We start from the raw sequence: 18,404 nt of genomic DNA on the forward strand, positions 1-18,404 counted from the left end.
CTGCTTCCTGTGTCTCCAACCCAGCCGCCAGAGAGAATATAGTGGTATGACTCTCCTAGCTATGGCTCTGTGGGTGTTCCTTTTTGGCCTCACCATATCCCGCATTCTTATGTGGGGAGCGGGACCAGAGACCCCACACGCCATCCTGCATGACACCAGTCTTTAATTTTACTTAGCCTGTTTTTCAGTGGCTGTGTGGGGGTTCTAATTTGTATTTCCCTGATTAATAATCATGTTAAGCATTTCTCATGGGCTTATTGGCTACTTATCTTTTGTGAATTACGGTATCTGTTCAAATCCTTCCCTTGTTAAAAAAAAAAGTAGTAGTTAAAATATATATCCATTTTTGCAATTAATGTCGACCAGGCACTTATAATGATTCGTGCTCATGTTTTTACACAGTTAACTGACGCCCGCCCTGCACAGAGGAAGTAACGGAGGGAGACCGGGGGACCGTTTAGCTACATAAGCGCTTAGCTACAGAAGCACTGTGCCATTTCTGGGCAAGTACGGAGTGGCTCTCGAAGGCTCGCGCGGTGATTGGCGGAAGGAGCACTTCCGCAGGCACTTCCGACTCCCGGCCCGCCCTGAGCATTGGTGATTGGCTGGGCTTGCGAAGCACGCATCCTCCCGGGAGTTGTAGTTTTGGGGGCTTGGCTGGGGACGCCGAGAAAGACCAGCGGTCCCAGGCCAGGATCGGCGTCTGTGCTTGCTCCTGGCCGCTGGCACCATGTCCCGCGTGTTGGTGCCCTGCCATGTGAAAGGCACCGTGGCCCTGCAAGTGGGCGATGTGCGGACCTCCCAAGGCCGGCCTGGCGTGCTGGTTATCGATGTCACCTTCCCCAGCGTCGCGCCCTTCGAGGTGAGCAAGCCCTGTGGGCGCGACCGGGGCTTCTGGGCGGGGCTGACCTGGGAACTCGGGCGTGTCCCAGGCATTGAATCTTTTAATAAAGCCTCAATACTGGCCTCGCCCTTGCGAATCAGTTAACCATTTATTCCTTCAGTTAACACATATTTACTAGGACACAGTTTCTTGTCCTGTTCTGTACGCCATCTCTCCCCCATGTCCAGGGCAGCGTTGACAGGGAAGTGCCAAGACACGTAGTAGGCTAGGTACTGGAAATACAGTTGTGAACCAAATATAGGGAGAGGTCATTTTGTCCCTGGCCCCTGGGTGGGGATCATTACACACAATAAGTTACCCCAAAATCTGCCTCCTGCTCATTCCTACAGTCCTTGCGGTAGGTCAGGTTCAACTCATCCCTCATCAGGATCTTCCCAATGGCTTATTTTCAATCTCTAATTGCACTTCCGCATCAGTTGGCAGAGTGACTGGACACTGCAGGACCTCAACACAGAAGACAAAGTCCACTTTCTGGTGGCCTGGCATTCAGGGCCACTCTGTGTTCTGCCTGCCTCTCGGCCCCATGCACTTTGTCCTATAGAGTGTGGTTCTTCCCCAAGCTGTTCCTTACTGTACACTGGGAAATTTCATTAAAGGACCCAACCCTCGAAATCCTGATTCAGTAGGTCTGGGGTGGAGCCTGTACACCTATGTATTTTTCAGAAACTTCCTTAGGTGATTCTGAGGAGCGTCCAGTGGTAAGAACAGCTGCAGCAAGGCTGAATTACTCAATGTTATATGCTACTTTTACATTCTCTGCCTTTCCTTTCTTGGTGCACTTGGTGAACTCTTCCCCCTTCAGGCCTCATCTGTACATTTTCTGTCTCCTCTAGAGTTAGGGTTCTGACCTCTGGCAACGTCTTGGGCATGTGGCAAGACCTGTGGTTGTGGTTTATATGACTGTGATCTCCTCTAGGAAAACAAAATTGTCTTTGGGCCCCAGAGGATGCTTGTTAGATTGGCAGAAGAGAACATTCCCGAGGGCAGGAGGAGATGATGCCTTTGAGTCTCTCGGGCCCTGGGCCTGGGTCTGATTCGTCATGGTGGACTGTGTGTGCTCTAGTTGCAGGAGATCACGTTTAAGAATTACTACACAGCCTTTCTGAGCATCCGTGTTCGCCAGTATACCTCGATGCACACACCAGTCAAGTGGGTGACCTGCCTGCGGGACTACTGCCTGATGCCTGACCCACACAGTGAGGAGGGAGCCCAGGAGTATGTATCGCTGTTCAAGCACCAGGTCAGCTGGGACTCATGGCCTGTCAGCCCAGATGAGGGCTCACAGGGGGCCTGGGAATGAGACCAGGATACCAGGAGGGAAGAAGGGGGATAAGGCTGGCCCGGGCTATGGCTCTTTGGGAAGTACCTTGGAGGGACTACTGTTCTTTCCTTCCCAAAGGCCTGGGAGACAGCAGCTTGGCTCACTGCTTGTTGGGAGGCTCCTGGGCAGTGAGCTGGGCCCTCGCTGGGTCCTTGTCTGTGTGTATGTGTCAGATGCTGTGTGACATGTCCAGAGTACTGGAGCTGCGCCTGATTCTGCGACAGCCATCACCACTGTGGTTGTCTTTCACAGTGGAGGAGCTACAGATCTACCAGCAGGGACCGAAGGTAAGTGACTAGCGCAGAGGTGTTGGCTGGCCTTTTCCCCAGGAGGCTCCTAGTTATGGCTGGGAGAACTGGGGGTGGGGGTGGGAGTGGATGGGAAAGGATGGTGAGACCCAGAAGGAGGCCTTCATGGAAGTTAGCCAGGTTTGAATGCCGGAAACTCATGATGTGAGGTGAGGCCATGTCCCTCTATCCCTTAACCTTTGGGACCACCTGCCTCTTTCAGAGCTGGAGCCTTCAGGTGCTGGGAGATACTTCTCTTCCTTGTGTTCCTGGGGCCTCCTTCTGCATAGCAGAAGAGCTTAGGTAGTCTGACTGCCTCTTGGGCCTCTGTGGACCCCTGAACAGGATTTTCCCAGTGTCCGAGGCTCAGTGGCCCTTCTCTCTGCTCCCAGGACCTTGGAATCTGGTCTCAGGGCTCTCCTCCTCTGCCTGTCTCAGAGCAGTATGCCTTTGCTTTGCAGAGTCCTTCCATGACCTTTCCCAAGTGGCTGTCCCACCCAGTGCCTTGTGAGCAGCCCGCTCCCCACCTTGAGGTAAGCCCTCACCCTGAGTAAGAACCATGTATGAATAGCTCTCGTGTCTAGCACATGCCCAAGTGGGCCCCCATTTGCAAGAATCTGGGCTGGACCCAGGGCCCTTGGTTCACTCTGTGCCATCTTTCTCCTAGCAGTTCCATGGGATTTGAGGCATTTCTGTGTGGGGCTGGGCCACTTCCTTCACATCAGGCCCCAAACTCATGTTTTTTACAAGTCATCTGGGAATGTTACTGGTCTCAGCTATAGGGTTCCATAGCCCAACTTGGCTTCTCTGGAGCTGTAAGGGCACTGCTTGGGAGAGACCCATAGCCACTGACCCTTCCTTCTGGAGCAGGGTCTCCCAAACCCCAGCAGCGTATCCTCTGAGGTGCAGCAGATGTGGGCACTGACGGAGATGGTCCGGGCCAGTCACACCTCCACAAAGATCGGCCGCTTTGATGTGAGTGATCACTTCCTCTGCTTGGCTTCCATCACCCTGAGTGGGTCAGATCTGATGGTCTTTTGTGTTGCAGGTGGATGGCTGTTATGACCTGAACTTGCTCTCCTACACTTGAGCTGTGGCTCTTAACCCAGATGTTGAGCTTCCGTGCCCGTCCAGGCCTGGTTTGGGCCACCAGAGGCCGAAGTGCTTTCCCTGTGCATTCCAAATGTTGCCCGCATGTCTATTCTGTCTGGGCCACATTCACAGATTGAAGATTCTTGGGGGCTTGGGCTCACTGTGGTGCTTCAGCACGAGCTCCCAGTGGGGGTATACTCTCCTCGCCTGATTGCAACCCTAAACTCCTCCTTTTCCTGCCCTAAAAACTCTTCAGTTCTACTCACTAAGAATCCCCATGTGCCCTCTGCCCTCCTGCTGATGTGCACACGCCTGTCTTCTGCCTGCTCCCTCACCTGAGTGCAGTGGGCAGGAACCTGCCCTATCTAGCTCACCTTGGAAGGCTGCTGTAGCCATGGCACTGTTGTAGCTTGGCAGCTTGAGGGAGAAACAACAGCCCCATTTCTTCCTTCTGCACCCCCTATTGGTCTTCTTTCCCTCTGTGTTATGCCCACAAAAAGAAATTTCCTGTCTAAACTGCTGCTTCCTTCCTATGGAGCAAAGCTGGGGATTTGGGCTGCCGCCCAGGTCCCTTGGTCTCTGAGCTGGCACCTGGACGTGTGTTCCAATGGGTCTGCCCATCCATCTTGGGCAGGTGCCCCTGTGAAGGCTGGGGCCTGAGTGAGTCCTGAAACCTGTTTGCCGTCTAATGTAGCCCAAAGCACATCCTCGTCCTTTCTCCCAGGTGCTCCCTTCCAAAAGTCCTGCTCAGTGTGGTGAGGGATCATGGTGGGGGGTGGGTCCAGGTGAGGGTTCTCACTGGTGTCTTTTAAAAAGCTAAGTTCCTCTACATCCCCAGGCCAGCTGCTGTATAAGGCAGATTACTCTTCCTTATAAGAAAATCCTGCTTCTCTTTGGTGTTTCCTGGCTTTGCCCCTTGGGGCTAAGATAGTACTGCAATATGTGTTGGACCTGGAAAATTGGACGTTTGTGTAGCTTGACAACTTTCTGGAGGAAGGTTAGCTCTCTGCTGTCACCTGTCAGGGTTCTTGCAGGTGGCATCTTTCCCTGCCAGGACATTTACTTAGCTCCATTCAGTTTTTGCTGAGAGGATAATGACCATAGTCCTGTGCTCAGGGAGTAGCCGCCCTCTGTGTGTGTGAGAGGGGAGGTCCCTGGAGTGGCAGGGACTGTGCTTCATTCACAGCTGTGTCCCCAGCACCCAGCACTGGGCCTCTCGTGCAGCAAGATCAATAAATATTTGTGGAATACATGACTGTGCTGGCTGCCTGTGTCCGCCCAGTGGGAGAGCTGGAGACACTCACAAGAGCCCAGGTGACTCCATCTGGTGCTCTGTCTGCCAGGCTGGCTCTCCCTCCTGTGTCCTCTCCACCCCTTCCCCTCCCATTTGACCTTACTCTCCTGATGTCCTAAATGTGCAATTCTGTCCTCTCCACTATTTGCTGAACTTTGGCCCCTGGAGGCAGGACAGTGAGCAGTGGGAGGTCAAGCCCCCAGCTGTGATTCTGAGCAGCTTAAAGGGTTTGGACCCAAGCCCAGTCCGCCCTCATCAGCTGTTAATGCCTGGGGCTGTTTCCCTGCAGCCAGGACCCATTGCACTGTGTGCTCTAAAGCCCCGCCTGCTCTTGGGGTTGCCCGCCCCTATTCTGATCCCCTTTGTGGGAGACTTGACTAAGCCGGCCCGGACTACATCTCCCAGCGTGCCTGACAGAGTGGTGGCCTCTGTGCGTCGGCTGCACTGGTCGCCGGTAACAATGCAGCGAGTAGTGAGCATGGTGGCCCGCCTGGGCTTGCGTGGGCAGCCTCTCCCCTCGGTCCCGGGCCGTCCGCTCAGTGGCTCACAGGTGGGATAGAGGGTGCTGGGGCATGATGCTAATCTTGGAGGGTGGGGGAAGGAGCGGGCTGGGGGCTGGGACCCTGGTGGCATTGAGCCCGGCCGCCCGCAGGATGTGCTCCGCAGGACACCCCTCTATGACTTTCACCTGGCCCATGGCGGGAAGATGGTAGCATTCGCAGGCTGGAGTCTGCCAGTGCAGTACCAGGACAGCCACGTTGACTCACACCTACGTACACGCAGGCACTGCTCGCTCTTTGATGTGTCCCACATGCTACAGGTGAGCCAAGGGAGCAAGCCAGTCTCTGGACCAGGGCTTCCTCCCCAGCCACAGTGGTGCAACCCTGAGCTTTGTTCGCTGGGAGCTGAATTCCAAGGGCCGCCATGTCAGAAGAGTTGGAGGTCTCGGGCGTCATCGGCTATGGCCCCCAGGAAATTAACTCAGAAGTTCTCCTGATCAGCTCCTCTCTAATCTCTCCAGCCTGCTCCCACTTAGTGGCGTGCCTTAATGTTCTAGGGTTTCCAGGGTTGGCACCCATTTTCATCCACTGTACTGGGTATTGGTTTGGAAAAGTGGGTATTTCAGGAAGGTGTTGGGTGCTTTCAAATGCCCCCCCCTCCCCGATTGTACCCCTTCCCATATTGGCAGATGTTGGGGAATCAGAAAGTGGGGACTTCTACCTGCAGAACCAAAAGACTGGTCAGGCAGTTTGGCTGGGTGGGACGGTGCTGTGGACAGCAGGAAGGACGCCTCCTTGCCTCGTGGCCAAGATTGGAGCTATTGCAGCGTCCTGAAGCTTTTGAACTCTTTCCCAGACCAAGATACACGGTTGTGACCGGGTGAAGCTGATGGAAAGTCTAGTGGTTGGAGATATTGCAGAGCTAAGGCCAAACCAGGTGGGCCCCTCTTCTCTCATTTCTGCTCAGTGGGTGTTTAGTCATGAGCCAGCAAGCAGGCAGACTCCCTCCTTCAGGCTTGGGGGCCCAGTGATGGATCAGACATAGCTTCTCAGATTGCATTCTTGGGTGACTGAGTCCCTGAGACATGGCCAGACACCCAACCATCTGCAGGGAGGGGCCTATCCTATCCTCACACATCAGGCTGGGAGGCCAGAAACCCAGATTTGTGTCCTGTTCTCTGACTTTCCGTGTGGCCTAACCCCTCACAATTGAAAGTCTGGTCCCTAAGGCAGCCTTTTCATCACCTACGAGCTTGTTAGGAATACACTCTCAGGCCCTGCTCCAGACCCGCTGAATCAGAACCTGCATTTTAACAAGATCCCCCAGGGATTCCCGTGACCTCAACCTCAGGCTTTTTGTCCATCCAGTGTGGAGGCTGAGGACTGCCTCACAGTATTTTGGGGCTTTGCTGCTGTGGAGCATATGAGATCAAGATGGACTTTGAAGCTTCTTTTTTGAGGTTTAGAGGATGGGCTGAGTTGTTCTAGGTCTGAGTGGGATAAAACAGCAAGTCCTGGGTATCCTGGATTAACAGTGACACGGGGCTCTCAGTGCTGAGTAGGAAGGGGTGCAAATGTCCTCAATGCATGAGGATCAAAAACTCTGGGCTTGGGCAGGGGCCTGGGCTGACCCAGCCTTATTCCTTACGTCTTCCCAGCCCTGTTCATGAGTTTGTGGTGGTTGAGTGGGCCCAGCTGTGTGTCTCACTCACACTTGACCTTGGCCTTGTGAACCTGGAAGCAAAGATGCTCCATTTTGGTGTTAGGGGACCCTGTCGCTGTTTACCAATGAAGCTGGAGGCATCTTAGATGACTTGATTGTGACCAACACCTCTGAAGGGCACCTGTACGTGGTGTCCAATGCTGGCTGCTGGGACAAGGACTTGGCTCTCATGCAGGTAGAGCCCCCGTGTTTGGGTACCGCCTTTGTCGTTCGCAGAGCAGCATCCTTGGTGTCCAGGGCAGACCTGGTGTGGAAAAGGGACTCAGACAGTGGGTCTTTGAGTGAATGAACAGCAGGCCAGAGTGGGGCCTCCCTGGCGCATGCCCGGTGTCAGTGGTGGGGAAGTGGAGGAGGTAGGGGGGGTGAAGCTGATCCTGGCCCCTAAGTTAGCATCTTCTGGTGAGGGTGGAGGGCTGGAGCCTGGCATTAGAGCTGGGATTGGGTCACCACTTAGCAGCTACACAACCTTGTGACAGAACCATCCTACTCTGCCCAGCTCTGCAGCACCCAGCCCATGGGTGGTGTGGTGTTTCTGTCTTCCCAGAAGCTGATGCAGTGTCTCTGTCTTTCCTTTCAGGACAAAGTCAGGGAGCTTCAGAACATGGGCAGTGATGTGGGCCTGGAGGTGGTAGATAATGCCCTGCTAGCCCTGCAAGGTGAGTGGCCAGGTGCCGGCCTTGGCTTTACTGGCTTCCTCGACTGTTCGCACAGAGGCCATACCAGGAGGAAGGTGTGGGTGCTGTGAGGTTTGTATGCTATCTTCTAAGCTGGGTGTCATGCCCTCCCTCTACCTGCCCCAAGACTTCATGCCGTAGGCAAGAGCATCTTCTCCCACCTGCAGCAGAAGACTTGGTCAGGGCTTGTTCTGATCCCCAAATAAGGGTTACAGTTCAGCTTTGAGGGGCACTGGGACCTGGATACTTGGTCACTGGCTCTCTGGGCTCAGGCCCCACTGCGGCCCAGGTGCTACAGGATGGCGTGGCAGATGACCTGAGGAAACTGCCCTTCATGACCAGTGCTGTGATGGAGGTGTTTGGTGTGTCCGGCTGCCGCGTGACCCGCTGTGGCTACACAGGAGAGGACGGTGTGGAGGTGTGTCAAGAAGTGGGTGCAGGGTAGTAGTAGTGCAGGGCACAGGACTCTGGGGCCAGTGGCCCACCGGCTCTCTGGTGTCCCATTCAGATCTCGGTGCCAGCAGCTGAGGCAGTCCGCCTGGCAAAAGCTCTGCTGGAAAACCCAGAGGTGAAGCTGGCAGGGCTGGCGGCCCGGGACAGCCTGCGCCTGGAGGCAGGCCTCTGCTTGTATGGGAATGACATCGACGAACACACCACACCTGTGGAAGGCAGCCTCAGCTGGACATTGGGTGAGCTGGGCTAGCACTCAGGGATGGCATGCTGAAGGCTGGAGTGGCTCTTAATGAGACCAGCCAGCCTGTGACTGCTCCCAAGGTTCTGTTGGCTGGAGCAAGTGACTCAACCTCCCCAGGTCTCCATTCCCTGAAGGTGCCACTATAGCTTTGCCCATTAGACAGAGGACTCTCAGCAGGCTGAGGTGGGCAGCATGGCCTCTCAGACCAGGGGGCGGAAGGTGGGTGGCTGACTGACTACATGGCAGGGGAGTGATGGGTCCTGTGGGCGTCGAAGTGACAGGGCCTCTATGCTGAATAGATGTCACTTGGGGTCCTTGTAGCCAGGGGTCGTATGGACTGTGGCTTGAGTCTGGTGTGTTATGCTTCAGGGAAGCGCCGCCGAGCTGCCATGGACTTTCCTGGAGCTGCAGTCATCATCCCCCAGCTGAAGGGCAAGGTGCAGCGGAGGCGTGTGGGGTTAATGTGTGAGGGAGCTCCTATGCGGGCACACAGCCCCATCCTGAGTACAGAGGGCACCGTGATTGGTAGGTACACCAGGAAGGTTGGGGAGCCCTGTCCTTTCCCCAGGAGGGTGGGGGCACTGGATTGGCAGGGCAGGGCTGACACACGGCCTCTGTCTGGATAGGTACTGTGACCAGTGGCTGCCCCTCACCCTGCCTGAAGAAGAATGTGGCGATGGGTTATGTGCCTTCTGAGTACAGTCGGCCCGGTACCCGGTTGCTGGTAGAAGTACGGCGGAAACAGCAAACAGCTGTGGTTAGCAAGATGCCCTTTGTGCCCACAAACTACTACACTCTCAAGTGAGGATGGCTTCAGACCATACCCTCCCCTCTAGGAGCCTTGCCCTGGAGGGCATTCTATAAGGAGTTAGTCAGGAAGCTGAAGCAGAGGGTAGATGGCTAGGGTGCAGGCTGGTTCTGGTTGTCTGGTTAAGGGGGCCACATCATCTATACCCCCTTGTCCTTCAATTTCAATTCTCAGTGACGGACCAGCTCACCCAGTGTCCTGTTTCAGCCCTTGCTCCCACTGACCCCACTCTTGCCTGCTGGAGGGCTATGAGAAGCACCAGTTCTGGTGTCTCTCCCTTCCACTCTGCCAGGTGCAGGTGCAGCAAAGTCTCCCCTTTAGGATAAAGTCTGCCTAACCTACCTCACCACTGTTTCTCACACTGCAAAGGGTTATTACGTTGGGCAGGGCTGGCCACCTCCTCCAGTTTACTTTCCATGAATGCAGACTGCTGCCTCTCCCTGGGCAGGAATGATTCCTGACTCACAGAGGGTTGGCCCAGGAGGGCTACTGTGCCGGTGTGTAAACGCGGGGATGGCCGAGGGGGCAGACTCACTCTTCCACATTCCCAAGTTGGCCCAGCTTGCTGCCTAGTACCAAACCATGCCAGGCTCACCACCTGTTCTGAGCCCCAGGGCTGTTGTAGGGCAGGCTGGGCCTTCTCCTTGGACTCGCCTTACCCTGCGCTGACCTTTGCCCTTGCATCCCATTACCAGACTCCACTGACTCCTAAAAAACATTAAACGAGCTTCCTTCTTGCCAGTCTCTACCTTCATTGTCCTTTGCCTACAGGGTTGCTGGGGTGCCAGGCCAATGCCTGACTTCCTGGCCCAGTTTCCCCTTGAGAGGGACAGGTCAATAAGAACTAATATAGTGCCCACGTTGGGCACACAGCACTGTTGCTTCCGGTAGCTGGTGTCACCTCTTCGGTCCACGTTCCCACCGACCCCACTCTTGTCTGCTGGAGGGCTGTGAGAAGCATCTGGTGTTTCCCCCTTCCACTGCAAGTCATTAATTTCTGGGTGCTGAGGGGCAACGGCCCTTGGGGTGTTCCCCCTCGTTTCCCCTGTGCATGCACACCCTTTTCCTGTCTGAATAACCACACCACTGATGCACTTCCATGTTTGATAAGCCATGTTTAATGAGCCTGGAGTGGAATGTGAGACCCTGATTCTGTGTGTGGTATCAGTGGATAGGCCTGGAGCCGCAAAACCACCATCCTGCCAACCAGAAGATAACTCTGGACTAAGTACTTGTGCAAGAGCTGGGTATTCCTGTTTCCAGTGCACCTCTGCTGCAAAGGCTGCCAGATGGAAATGTGACATCTAACAGAGCGGAAGCAGGCAGCGGGACACAAGTAGCTGGTGGCCCAGCAGGAGCAGGCAGAAGTACATCCATCAGGGAAGGAGGCCGGTCTAGGGCCGCACTGCTTTCAGGAACTGCCGTTTGCTACCCACACCTCTGGAAGCCCCCCTGGCCCACTGTGGAAGTAGCAGGCCTGCCGAGCCAGTGGCTCTTCCCTCTTAAGGGTTCTTTGGGGCTGAGATGGTGCTAGTGGGGATCAGCTGAGCCCGTGGGCTCTTACAATGAAGCTCCTGAGGTTCCAGGTCAAGATGGCAAGTGATGAAGCGGCAGGGCAGGGTGGGGCCGCTCTGCACTAACAGCTTAGTATCTGAGCGGGCAGGGTTCACACCCACAACCCCATGGGCACTTACGTGGTGGGGGTGGAAGGTCACGCCTGGGGCTTAGCCTCTTTCAGACACCCGGCTTCCCTCCAAGAAGAATTGAGAGGAACATGAGTATGATGCTTGGGAAAAGACAACTTCCACAGCCAGGCTCACACATGGAGAGCTCTGGATGCACCAGGGAGGTGTGTGTTTAGTACCTCCACATCTGGATGGTGCCAGCTGCCCCCTGCCTTATACTTGGATGTCCAGCTAAGTGGCCATAGAGTATAAGGCTGTGTTCAGGCCAAGATTCTTGGCTCCTTGCCAACAAAGCAAAACTAAATTCAGGAAACCTGGGGCTTAGGGGAAAACAGACTTCCCTTACAAATCCCAGAGCTGGTCAACCTCAGGCTTCCTCTCGGACAAATCTCTATGGGGTCATATCCCAGGGGGATGGGTAGAGGGACAGGAAAAAGCCAAGACAGAAAATGGACCTTCCCAACCCAGAGGCTTCTCCTAAACTGACCCCTGAGAGGGGAGGAACATGTTTTCTCTCCTAAGGCCCCCAGATCAGGGTTGAGGCAAGCTCTTTACTGGCCTAGTGCGTGGGGCTGCTGGAGGAAAGGCCAAGGGCAGTGGAGGCCCACCCCGACAAGCACTGGAGTACTCCCTGACCCCCCTGCAGTCATCCCTGGGGTCTGGTTAGCAGAACCCAGTGTGGGAGCCAGCAGACCCGGTGATGTCCCTGGAGACCCCTCTGCTGCCTTCCCTTATTCTCTGTGGGTTTTGAGAGGTTCGTTTGCTGCTGTTTCCCTAAAAGTGATGGAGAGAAGAGAGGGGTTATTCCACGGGCAGCACAACAGTCTGAGATTGGCTTTCTCTAGCCCCTTCATAGGGGCTGAGCTGGGCTCAAAAAGGTCACACTACAATCTAAACCTCTCTGCTGAGCTCCCACAGCCTACACTGTTTCCCCTGGAGCCCACCACCTTTCCCCTGTAGACCTGTTTTTCCTTCTGGTTCCCCACCTTATGATGGGGATGGTTCCCATCCTTCTCCATTTGCCCAAGAAAAAAACTTGGGGAGTGGCAGGCCTCCTATCTGGCCTCCTGCTCTCTCCGTTGGCCTCCTTTATGTACTTGCCATGAGGCAGGCAGACAAAAAGACAAATTAGGTTAGGTCATGGCCTAATCATGGCTGAGGCCTTTAATAGCTCCCAAAAGACTAGTGCTTTGCAGGTCCCTCCATGCCTTCATATTTGAGCTTCAGCATCACATCTTTGTCTGTTTTTCCAATATGTCACCCTTGCATTACCTCCAGCCCTTTTTCTAGCCATTCTCTTTGCTTGGTACACTTTACCACCCCCTAGCCTTTGCCCTCCGCTTAGGTGTCTCTCTTTGGAGAAATCTTCTCTGACCATATTCATCCCTGCACTGCTGCCCTCCCCTTTCAAATATCTGGCTCCCCCTGTGAGTAGGGCCTGGGTTGTCCTTGTTCTCTGGACATAGCAGGGCTCCTCCCAGGTGGAAGGAGCTCAGAGAGCAGCTGAATGAATGCCCTGATTAATGAGTTCATGTTTCACAGATGAGCAGGCTGACCCTGATGAGGCCAGTTGGAACAGAGAATGGTACAGTTGGTACTAAGGACAGAGGCTGCCACCTTTCCAACTAGTGACTTTCAGTGGAGTAGAATCCAAGGGACTTGACATTTCTTCTCTGAAATTGTCACAATAACACCCCCCACCCCACAGACTGCTGAACAACATCCTGATGGATTGTTCAGACATCATTGTCACTTGAAGCCTGAGCTCTATTTGTGAGCCTGCTGCAAAGGCCACAAAGCTGGTGGACTCCTACCCTGAGCACTCCCGTCCCATCCCCAGCACAGGAGTGTCCTCTCCCTGCTAGGCATGGGGTTGAGATGGCAACAGATTTACTCACCACGAAGGGAAATGCGTGGAGCCATCAGGTGTGGATCCGTTCTGGCCGCCCAGACCTGGGGGCAGGAACACATCCAGAGCTGCAGCATGTTGGCTTGGGGATCTGAGCAGGCATCAGCCCAGGTCAGGTTAGAGGCTAGAGAGGTATTTGGAGAGTCTGGTGGGGGACCTAAGGGGCTAGTGGTATTGTCCGATGAGGGTTTAAGGTAAGAATTATGATGTGATGGGTGGTCTGGTGGGGTTTCTGGCGTGAAATGGTATGTTGGCATTAGTTAAGAGTACTGCGTTAAGTTGCGATAAGGTTCTTAGGGGACCAGTGTAGTCTAAGGGGGTTCTGGGGAGCCCAATGGTACAATCCTGAGGGTTGGGGGCGGCCAGCTCACGGAAGTTGGTGGGGAGCCTCACCTGGGCGGTGATATAGCCCGGTCACCGTACTCCCGTAGAACCCCCACGCCAGCTGGATGCCCAGGAGACTTAACACCAACCACAGCAGCAGAAGCTTGAAGAGGGTCACGCGCATGTCCTGCGCCTCCCACTCCCGCAGGAACTCGCTGCCCAGGGCGCCCAGGACGCCTAGCACCGTGGCCGGCAGAGCTTGCAAGGACTGCCCGGACCAAGTATCCGCCATGATTGGCCTGCGTCCCACCCGGAGGACTGTCACCGTAGTTCCCACAGCGCAGGCGTCTGGTCTTCCGGGACCAAGCCCGTTAGGGCGCACGCGTGAACCCAAGCAAGGCAAACCTACCTCGCCCGCGCGCAGAGTTGGCAGTTTGGGAGGAGTAGTAGAACCGCGCACGCGCAACTAGCCCCACCCTGCTCACTTAAAGGATGAGTGACTCGAGCAGTACAAAATAGCAACCATGTCTTTTATAGCCCCGGAGTTCCCGTGATGCCTCACGCGGTTGCAATTATTGGTTAAGCGCCTTGCTGTTAGGGCGTGGACGCGCTCCTGAGCAATCGTGGCTGAGCTGTGAATGCGCGCGCGTGCGCGGGGCCGCGACTGGGGCCAGCTCGAGCCCGCTGGGCAACCGGGGGCGCGCACGTCGCTCCCCGCCCTCCCACCGCCACCCGCCCTCGCTCGCTCGCGCTCCGCTCGCGCTCCCCTCCCGCCGCCCGCCGTCCTCCGTCGGTTTTCTCGTTAGTCCGCCGCCGTCTCCTTAGCCACCCGCCCTAGTCTCCGAGCTTGCGACTCGCGGACAAGCGTTCTCGGCGCGCAGAGGCCGGACTCGGAGTCGTTGCCTGAGGTGAGTGAGAAGGTTTCCTCTTGGCGTCGCGGCCCCTCGGCCCGCCCGCCCCGCACTCTTCCGGCCGCCCTCCCGTCGCCCCGCCGCGGCCGCGCCCCACCTGCTGCTCTCGGCTGGCCTCCCCTGGCTCCTGACCCTGACTCCGGGTCCGGACCCCGCTCCCCGAAACGGCGGCCCCGCCCGCGTAGTCCCCGGAAGCGCGCCCCGGGGCCTCCCGCGCCCCTTCCCCCGCCCCACCAGGCCTGGTGGAGACCAAGTCGCCCGCCGGCGGTCCCCGGCGCTTCCTCTCTCACGGCGGTGCGGGGCAGGGCGGGGGCTCTGAGCCGGGCCCCACAGCCGCTCGGTGCAGCCAGCCGCTGCGAAGCGCGTGTGGCTGTCCGAGTTGAAATGGGAAAGAAACTCTTTACAACTCCATTTTGGCCTTTACATGTAATGTGAAACATGAATCACCGTTTTATACTGCGTGAAGTCCAGTTATATTAAGTAGATTTTCTTGTTCGATGCTGTATTTTTGGAGATTGTGTAAGTATTAATAAAAGATAGTGTTGAAATCTTGGGGGTTAGGATTCTTAGGTATTGCAAAGAAGGAAAATATACATTTAAAAAATATTTTTCATGATTTAAGCTATGTTGCATCAAAATAGTATTAATTTGCAATGTTGCCTAATCTGAGTTACTACTTGACTAGGAATCATCCAAACTATCTGTTCTTAGTTACCGACTAGAACCAGTTACAAGTCGTCCTCATTAAATAGCACTATTTGCACTCAAATTGATTTGGTCAAAATCGTGTTTATTAGTTTATGATGGAAAATTGGCATTTTAACCTCAGAGTTGGTTCCACTTGTGTTTTTAATGATCCGGATTTAAAATCTTAACCACTGTTTGTGTCTTCACAAGTAAATGTTTCTTGCAGGTGTGTAATCAGGTTATATTCCTCCCTGCCAGATCTGAAGGGGAAAAACACTTTAAAAAAATTATTTAATGTTGTATGTGGTGAGAAATTTTCAACCACTTAGTGTCACATACCCAAATGTATAATGTGTAAAGTGACATTGCATGATTGTCACTTTAGACATGGCTAAAATTGGTAGAGATACTGTTTTGAGTATTTGGCACAAGTGACATTGTTTGGACTGAATATACAAAACTAGTTCTTAGTTTGAAGGATAACTTCTTGAAGGATCTCTTTTAATAAATTGTCTTTGTACAACACCACTGATGCTCTTGAGTACATAAAATAATGTAAGCTGGAACTTGCTTAGAGTCAAAGTCTAATCCTAGACTTACAGCCTCTGTTCTCAAAAATCTGTATTGGAGGGAAGAAGGGAGTAGGACTCCACTGACTTTTTTCGTAAATCCAGAATTTTAGACCTGAATAGAAGCTTCAGGATTTATAGTCCAACCCTATTGGCAGATAAAGAAATAGAGTCCCAGAAGCTTAAGTCAATTTCCCAAGGTCAAATGTCTAGTCAGGTATAGGCCACAACTATTTTCTCTGTAAGGTATTCTCCATGTACTCCCAAACATCTTGTTTAGTGTCAGCTTAGTGAAGCTGAAGTTCAGGACTTACAATTTATTCCAATGTGTTCTCCTTTTATATATTGCTGATTTTATATATATTGGGAGAATCTGAAAAATTCATTTTCCAAACAAATTTCAGTTCTTTAGTTAAAGCACTCTTCTCTCTGTAACTGAATGGTCCTGTAGCAGTTGATTGGAATAGATAAGTGAATATACAGAGCCCCTGCGTGGCTGGCTAATCCTGGTTTTAGGAGTTTGGGTTTCTTGAGGGACCAACTTCTTCCACAGGGAGGCCCAGACTCCCCTGCACTAAATCCAACATAATTAAGTCAGTTTAAGATGTTACCAGGCGACTGTGGGCTCTTGACTATTGATTTGAAGTAGGATGGGGAGAAAACTACATATATCAAGTAAATAGTCCCTTGCGTGTATGATAGTGGTTTTGTTGGAGTATTTTCATAGTCCTGATTCCTTTTTGTGTGTGTCAGTTAACTCCTTTTAAAAGTTTATTCTGGTCACAAGTGGGGGTGTAAGTTATTAGGAGAGTGAAAACAGGTAGATCTTAGGTGTTTCCTGTCCATGGGGTGGAGTCCAAGCAGTGACAGGAGGAGGAAGTGGGTTGCCACTTTGGGTCATGTTAATTGTTCTAGAGCTGTGAGGTTTATGTTGTCTCTGTCAGAAGAAAGACTGATTTTCAACTTTTAAGAGCACTAATTTGGGCTTGCTGGGCTTCTATAGACAGCACCTTGGGTTTAATTGCATTATGGCTATTAGTGATAAATGGTACATAATCACTGGATTTTAATCATATGTACGGTATTAGTAGTTTTAAAAGGTCCATAAGTATTTCATCTTCTCCTTACCACTTAGTTTATCCGTTTTGCACCTAGCCAGTGGAACTCAATTTGTACCTACACGTTAATGTAACTACATTTTAAACTTGTTTTGATGTGTCTTCCTGTATTCTGCTCTTTGGGGACATGGTCACTGTTAAGTACTTGTGAGATTAATAAAATTTCCAAGACAGTTTAAAGTTAGTAATTACTGTAAAATTCCTATTTCAAGTGTTTCTATTTTAAATGACTCATTTTTAATCTGTGGTGCTGTAGTAATAAGTGAAGGCCTTGTATACTCATAATTATGGTAGTCATGTGACTGCAAATCAGATAGGCATTGAAGCTGCTGGTTCTGGGTGTTGGTCTGAGTTTACTGGTGTTTAGATGATTCTGAATATATCTTTATATAGCTAATAATCATCAGAATATGAGATACACTCTGTTAAATTACAGTCAGTTTGCAGTTTGTACCAACTTGAGCTTGATTATTTTTTAAGAGGATGGGTAAAGTAAATGTGTTTAAGCATATTTGTGATAGTATCTTAACATCCAAGTAAAGGGAAAGAGGAGAACATAAGCAGCCAGTGAAATAGGTTTGGAGTGTGGGGAAAAATGAGATAAAATAAGAGAGGTAGGTGGGGACCAGATTGTGTAGGGCCTTTAGGACATGGGAAGTTCTTTAGGTGGTTCTAAGATTAGACATTTGTTTGTTTAGCAGGGGAATATGATTTGATATTAAATAAACTGTTAGAATCGCACACCGAAGGTAGGGGTAGATCTGACTTTAAACAATAGGCAAATACTGATCATTTCTGACAAACAGAAGGATTTCCTTGACCTATTTTTTGAATCAATTGATCTTCGGACAGTTGCCTTTCAGCCTGCAATTTCTCTGTAATGCCAGTATTAAAAAGAAGTATAGTTTGATAAAGCAAGTCATTAAAGTGTTCACGGTAGTCTGGGTGGTAGGGATACAGGTGTTCACTATAAAAGTCTTGTAACTTTGCTGTGTGTTGGAAAATTTTTATAATAAAATGTTGGGAAATTTATATAGAATTCATCTGCTTTTGATTTTTGCTTTTAAAAGGGTTATATTTATAATCAGAAAATAAGGTTGATTGTGTACATTTTTTAAGTGAATGAGGCCAACACTTGTATAAATATGATAAATTTTTATGGTATGTCAATTAAAAATTAAATTCTGTTCTTTCTCTCTCGGATTCTAAATTACTTCACGGAACTGTGAACAAGCACATTTACATCTTGAGCTTTGTTTTCTTACTTGTAAAATGAACAGACATAATTCCTGGTATTTTTTACATTTTTGTAGTGCCTTTCATCTGAGACGTTCAAGGCACTTTGTGGAACTTCTGCCACACAGGCCGTGGGTCTTGCAGCACATTTGTAAGGTATGTAACTAGAACCTCATCTTTCATTCTCCTTTCCCCATGGAATAGAGATTATTGTTACATGGTATACATTAAAATAAGTTCTAGGGAAGTGTGGGTATCACTATTGATTTTCTTCGCCAATCTTGATATCTTTATGTCACTCCATAACTTTTCTCTTTGGTCTTATTTCCTGCCTCTCCTAAGATACTCCTCTAACTTCCTTTTTCTCTCCTAAGTGATACTTCTTCCTTAGGTGAAGATGTATTTCCTAACCTCTTTCCTAATCTTGAAGGAGATGGACTAACCATATTACACACATAACTTTTCTTACTTGTGGACCATTCCTCCCATCCTGTTCCTTCTTTCATTTTTAAGTTTTCATTTTTTTAATTTTTTTTTTTACTTTTTATTTATTTTAAGTGAGTTTTTCCAGGACCAATTAACTCCAAGTCAAGTAGTTGTTTCAGTCTAGTTGTGGAGGGCGCAGCTCACATTGGCCCATGTGAGGATCGAACTGACAACCCTGGTGT

The 18,404-nt window shown here is 51.6% G+C and overlaps 4 protein-coding genes across 5 annotated transcripts in view; 3 read left to right on the top strand and 1 right to left on the bottom strand.

Annotated features, from left to right (window-relative positions):
- Positions 1-626: 626 nt before the first annotated feature.
- Positions 627-4,854, top strand: NICN1 (nicolin 1, tubulin polyglutamylase complex subunit). Of its 2 annotated transcripts, none has more exons than XM_033131745.1 (6): positions 627-862; positions 1,968-2,144; positions 2,399-2,512; positions 2,974-3,045; positions 3,383-3,487; positions 3,561-4,854. In XM_033131745.1, exons 1-6 carry the CDS (start codon positions 731-733, stop codon positions 3,600-3,602), a joined length of 642 nt encoding a protein of 213 aa, XP_032987636.1. In that variant the 5' UTR covers positions 627-730; the 3' UTR covers positions 3,603-4,854. The 2 variants fall into 2 exon arrangements, with proteins under 2 accessions (XP_032987636.1, XP_032987637.1); XM_033131746.1 differs by lacking the exon at positions 627-862 and adding an exon at positions 1,454-1,602.
- A 138-nt stretch (positions 4,855-4,992) lies between these two features.
- On the top strand, positions 4,993-10,035 carry AMT (aminomethyltransferase). The gene is made up of 9 exons (XM_033131737.1): positions 4,993-5,448; positions 5,551-5,718; positions 6,255-6,335; positions 7,165-7,296; positions 7,699-7,777; positions 8,068-8,213; positions 8,304-8,484; positions 8,859-9,014; positions 9,116-10,035. The coding sequence occupies exons 1-9, from the start codon at positions 5,164-5,166 to the stop codon at positions 9,292-9,294; spliced, it is 1,407 nt and encodes a 468-aa protein (XP_032987628.1). The 5' UTR covers positions 4,993-5,163; the 3' UTR covers positions 9,295-10,035.
- Positions 10,036-10,395: 360 nt separating this feature from the next.
- TCTA (T cell leukemia translocation altered) lies at positions 10,396-13,732 on the bottom strand. Its single transcript, XM_033131748.1, has 3 exons — positions 13,285-13,732; positions 12,881-12,935; positions 10,396-11,756 (listed from the first exon to the last, which is right to left on the bottom strand). The coding sequence occupies exons 1-3, from the start codon at positions 13,505-13,507 to the stop codon at positions 11,714-11,716; spliced, it is 321 nt and encodes a 106-aa protein (XP_032987639.1). The 5' UTR covers positions 13,508-13,732; the 3' UTR covers positions 10,396-11,713.
- Positions 13,733-13,942: 210 nt separating this feature from the next.
- Positions 13,943-18,404, top strand: part of RHOA (ras homolog family member A) — a 49,430-nt gene continuing 44,968 nt past the window's right edge. Inside the window, exons 1-2 of the mRNA XM_033131747.1 lie at positions 13,943-14,123; positions 17,814-17,892. The gene's annotated coding sequence lies outside the window, so the exon portion shown is untranslated. The remainder of the gene's footprint in view (positions 14,124-17,813; positions 17,893-18,404) is intronic.

This window comes from Rhinolophus ferrumequinum, chromosome 17 (assembly GCF_004115265.2).
Source record: "Rhinolophus ferrumequinum isolate MPI-CBG mRhiFer1 chromosome 17, mRhiFer1_v1.p, whole genome shotgun sequence".
Lineage (NCBI taxonomy): Eukaryota > Metazoa > Chordata > Mammalia > Chiroptera > Rhinolophidae > Rhinolophus > Rhinolophus ferrumequinum.